General features: G+C 40.2%; 1 protein-coding gene across 1 annotated transcript; it reads left to right on the forward strand.

The window, feature by feature from the left end:
• Positions 1 to 2998: 2998 nt before the first annotated feature.
• Positions 2999 to 5248, forward strand: LOC107628241 (uncharacterized). The gene has a single exon (XM_016331007.3). It carries the CDS (start codon positions 3023 to 3025, stop codon positions 5246 to 5248), a length of 2226 nt encoding a protein of 741 aa, XP_016186493.1. The 5' UTR covers positions 2999 to 3022.
• The last annotated feature ends 363 nt before the right edge of the window (positions 5249 to 5611 follow it).

The following is a 5611-nucleotide window of genomic DNA, read 5'->3' on the forward strand; positions in this document are numbered from 1 at the left end:
ATTTAATCAGTTTCAATAGGGGAAGTTAAATTCAGATTATGTACTACGGGATGGAGTTCTATTGTTTCAAGGGAAGTTGATCATATCTGACTTTCAAGGGTTGCAGAAATTACTCCTTCAAGAATTTCATTCTACTGATAAAGTTGGCCATGGAGGGGTGCCGAAGAGATACAAGGCGTTGGGGGAGAATTTTTTCTGGGCAGAGATGCGACCCGATGTGCAAAAATTCGTTGATCAATGCCCTGATTGTCAGATGACTAAATATGTACTGGCAAAATCTCAAGGGCTGCTTCAACCATTACCTATTTTCGCCCGACCGTGGGTAGACGTCACCATGGACTTTATTGTTCAGCTACCGAAATCTGTGGGATTCACAGCCATCCTAGTTGTGGTGGATCATTTTAGCAAGGTTGGACATTTCACAGCCTTGAAACCTGGTTTTATAGCTAAGGATGTAGCCAGGGCATTTATTGGCTCAGTGGTGAAATTGCACAGGTTCTCGACTTCGATAGTGAGTGATCGTGACCCTCTCTTCCTCAATCACTTCTGGAAGAACATGCTGGCATTTAGTGGTACTCGCTTGTTCTATGACACTGCATACCACCCCCATTCTTACAGCCAAACAGAGGTGGTAAATCAAACTCTGGAATAGTACCTGCGAGTCTTCTGCCATTCTCACCCTAAGCTGTGGCATTCATACCTCTCCTGGACTGAGTTTGTTACAATGGATCATATCACTCTTCCTTAGGCATGTCCCCCATGAGGCTCTTTATGGTTTTCCCATGGCGGGGATGCCAGAGTATATCAGGTACTTCTGAAGTGTGGGAAGTCGATGCGTTCTTGTAGACCCGGGAGGTTCTGCACCGTGAATTGGAGTTCCTTTTGAAACAGGCCCAGGAAAATATGAAAAAGAAAGAGAATCGTCATCGATGGTTAAAGGAGTTTCTGGTGGGGGCATAGGTTCTCCTCTATATCAAACCGTTCCGACAACAGACGCTGACCTTGCAACGTCACACCAAGCTCAGCAAACGGTTCTATGGGCCATTCCAAATTACGGAGAGAGTGGGTCCAATCGATTATCGTTTGGAGTTACTGCCAGCGTGCGCCTTCCACCCTGTTTTTCACGTCTTGGTGTTGAAGAAATTCAAGGGGGCGCCACCGCTTGAATTGCCGTCAGCTGCCGATCTCCCGATTCGCTGCAGTCCCGGCCTAGTGCGGTGCTTGCACGACGAACTCGAACATCCTCGGATGGAACACGAGTTGAACTGCTCATGGTTGGGAGGGGGTGCCAAGAGAGGAAGCTTGTTGGGTCGGGGTGTCTGACCTTCGTACCCTGTTCCCAGATGTAGACCTTGAGGGCAAGGTTTTAGTGGAGGAGAGCATAGTTGATAGCACAGCAAGAGTTTTAGGCCAATTTGAGGATATTGAGAAGAGTTCAGGAAGTGAAGAGGTTGGGATAGAATTAGTGAATGAGGTGAGAGACAGTCCAAAGAGAATGAAAAAAGTCCCAAAATAGATGGAAGACTATACTAATTGATGGAGTGCACAATAGGAGATTACACTTTGGAGGTGAGGTGACTAGTTTGTTAGAATGAGTGAAACTTGTGATAAAAGGAAAAAATAACAGAATTGGAGAATAATTTAAAAATCATTGTGAAATCTATTAGGAATTTTTCCCTCAACTCAAAGGAGGAGTTTCTATAAATTTCTTCAGACATCAATACACAGTCTATTCATTTATTCATTTTTATAAATTATTTCTTTTATACATTTAAATTCACATACAAATTATTATACAATTCTTTTTCTTCTTACATAATCAGAATAAACACGATACGCGTGCATACACACATATATAGTTATTTTTATAAAAAATATTTTTATATAAAAATAATATTATGAACCATTAAATAATATGATATATTTTATTAAGTTATCCAATAATTTACAATATTAATCTCTAACTTAATTTTTATTAATTACATGCTGATGTGACGTGATCATGTGAATTTTTAGTATTACATTTCCCGCCATACTTTGACCACGTGACATTTATAGTATTATAAATAATAGTTTTATGTGTAAGTGTAATTTTTTTTTGAGAAAAAGACAAATAGGTTCTTGACCTTTTGTCTGCAGACGTTTTTGTTTCTAACAATTGAAAAATACTTTTAAGTCCCTAACTTTTATAAAATTTGGACGGATCCGTCCCTCCATCCAAATGCCTCCGTCAGGGACTGATCCGTTCAACTTTTATCAAGGTTCAGAGACTTAAAAATATTTTTCAATGGTCAAAGACGAAAATGTCTGTGGGGTAAAAGGTTAGGGACTTATTTGTCTTTTTTTTTTTTAATTAAAGATAGAGAGATTCGCGTAACTTTTAGATGAGTATTATTAAACTACTCTTTCACTTTAACTCATGACAACACTAAATAGACGATAGTTTATATATCCTCTTTAAGGAAGATATCATGGCTTTGATACCATGATAAAATTATGAAAAAATAATGAAAGAAAAAAAAAGGTGAAAAAATTTTATTGATTATTAATTGATTGAATTGTATTTGTAAACTATGAGGATAAAACTATATATATATATAGTATTGTCTTATGAAAGATAAAAACAAATAAAGATAAGATAAGAACAATTAAAAATAAAATAAAATAAAATAAAATAAGATAATAAAGACTAAAATTATAATTGAATTTATGTATTCTGTTTAACTAAATTTATGGATCATGAGAATTTTTTATTATCGTCTTACATTAAAATAAAAGAATAGTTTAATACACTCGCAAACTAGTTGATAGAAAGATCTCAATAATCCACACAGCTGAAGCCAATACATGATATGAAAGGCACGAAGAAGTTTATGATTTGTTCCGTTTAGCATCATGAGAATCACGCCTGCCACTCCTAGCTACCTTCTAATTCTGATGATCAACAGAAAGAATCCCACGGCGCCGCCATATCACTGATTACATTCGCTCTATAAGTACAGTCAACACATTCAAAGAAATCATGGAGTCGGATAAAGAATTCCCAACCGAACTGCAATCCATAACCTTCCAGATCCTTAGCTCCAACGAAACCGCACATATGGAAGCTATCTTCTACGATCTCTTCTCTCCCGAACCTAAACCCAAACCTCACTCCGAAGCACTCGCCTTCCTCCAATGCTCCAAGAAACACCACCCGGATCTCCTCTTCATCAAGCTCTTCTTCCTCCTCCGATGCGGCGCCACCCGGCTCACGCGCGCCAACTCCGCACGCACCCTCCACCTCCTCAGCCAACCGGACATCTGGCCCAAACTCAAGCCCATCGCCCAGGCCAGCCTCAAGGCCCACTTCACAGCCTACCTCCAGGAAGAAACCTCCCTGCACGTCCTCAGGCTCGTTGCACCCGTCCTCGCCGAAACCCTTTCCATTATATATAAAGATCACCAACAACACTGGCCTGAGGTTCTTGACTTCTTATTGTCGTTTACTGCCTCAAACGACGACAAGTCCCGCGAAACGGCGCTCTTGGTTTTCGCCAATTTGCACAAAGACTGCCGTTTACGCGTTTCCAATGCGCTCCGCGGCTTAGTTCCCGTGCTCCGCACCTCGTTTATGGAATCGCTGGGATCATCCAACGCTGACATTCAGGTGGCGGCTTTCGGCGCCGTGGTGAGCCTCGTCCGTTTGTTCTCCGATCCATGCGTGTTCCACGAGCTCCTCCGCGCTATGATGGTGGCAGCTTTCGCTCTCCTGCATGGCTCCGACGGGAGCTATTTTCAGCGCGCTTTCGCGGAGATGGTGAGGCTAGTGATGGAGGAACCGGCCCTGCTGAAACCTTACGCGAGCGACATGGTAGTGGACGTGCTCCAGATCGTGGAGAGCGACGCAGGTTTGAGCATCGAGACGCAGCAAGCTGCGTTTGAGCTGGTGATGGCGATGACGGAGGTGGAGGATTATGCGACGGTGCTGAAGAGCCATAACCACCAGACTCTGGTCAGGGTTTTCATGATCCCGATGAAGATGCTGCTGTTCGTTGAGGACGAAGATGATAAAAAAGAGAAAGACGGGTGTGGTGTGTACAAAGTTGGATTGAAGTGGTTGAATCGGCTTTGCCTGACGGTTGGAGGGGACATAGTTGTGAACATTGGCTGTCATATTTTAAAGATTTTCTTGGATTCACAGTACTGGAAGAAGCGCCATGCAGGGATTGCTTTCCTCACTGTGCTTTCAAAAGATTTCTCAGACGAAATGGTGATGAGTGAAAATTTTCTAATGGAAGTTGTAACAAAATTTTTCAAGTCATTCCAAGATTGCCATGATCGAGTTCGGTTGGCAGCTTTTAGCTTTATGCAGATGCCTACAAACTTTGTCGAAGCGATGCATGTCCTCTATCATCATAGGCTTATGCATGCCTTTGCCGCTGCACTTGACACTACCCAGAACTATAAAGTCAAGGAACAAACAGCATCGGCAATGCTATTTTTTCTAAAGACTACTCTTCCAGACAGCTTAACATTGTACAAGAATGCAGATGTTATAATAAACAATTTTTTGTCAATACTTAAGGGTAAACAAGGTGCTAAGCTTAGAAGTATTGCTCTGGTAAGTCTCAACATAATTGCACAGCAGTGTCATGAATTAGCTCACAAGTATTGTGCGAGTTATCTTCCAATCTTACTAGAAGAATGTGAGGACAATAATTCTGAAATCAAAGAGGAAGCAACACGTGGAATTCGAATATGTGCAGAATTTGGAACACCTCATTTAAAGCCTCTTGTCAATAGGATACTGTCATATCTGAGTAGTGTTTTGATCAAAGAACCAAATCATTCAATTTCGGAGAATGCAAAAGTATATGATATAGCAGTTTCTGTTCTAGGAAGAATTTGTGAGTTCCATCGTGACACCATTGATGGCTCAAAGATTGTTCCTGCCTGGTTAAGTTGCTTGCCACTTAAAAATGATTTGATTGAGGCCAAACTGATGCATGAACAGCTTTGCTTAATGGTTGCAAGACTAGATAAGGATCTTTCAGGAGCTGGTAACCAAAACCTTCTCAAGGTTCTCGTAGTGTTCATTGAGGTTGTTGATAACGGTGACAAACTAGCTTCACCTCAAACAATAAAGCAGCTGAACAATTTGTTGAGACAGCTTGGACGGAACATTCCTTGTACGGCGATTAATACAGTTTTGTTTTCTTTAAATGACCGGCAACGGGAACTGTTGTTGCCTTTCCTAGCGTCCTAGTATGTAGTAATGTAGTATCTCAATCATTTTAGCTTCTCTGATGGAAGGAAAGAAAAAAAAAATGTATAGTTGATTGAAATAGGGTCACTTGTTAAATTCATAGGACTCTATCTCACGAGACACTTATTTATTGTTGTAAGGTAAAAGAATGATTTAATAAATATGAAAAAATTATTTCATTTCAGTTCTAACAAATTGGCATATATAAGTATAATTAATAATATTACTTGTCAACATATTATTTTAATATCATGTGTCATAATATAATTTGTCCATATGCTATTTACTTATCATCTATGCATGTGAACTAGATTTCTTTTGTAACTTTGTACTAACCACATATTTTAGTTTGTGAAATTAGAT

Source organism: Arachis ipaensis, chromosome B2, assembly GCF_059453495.1.
Source record: "Arachis ipaensis isolate K30076 ecotype BB chromosome B2, ASM5945349v1, whole genome shotgun sequence".
NCBI lineage: Eukaryota > Viridiplantae > Streptophyta > Magnoliopsida > Fabales > Fabaceae > Arachis > Arachis ipaensis.

Bases quoted from the DNA above. Each gene is read 5' to 3' on its own strand.
- LOC107628241 (XM_016331007.3), top strand. From the start codon at position 3,023: ATGGAGTCGGATAAAGAATTCCCAACCGAACTGCAATCCATAACCTTC.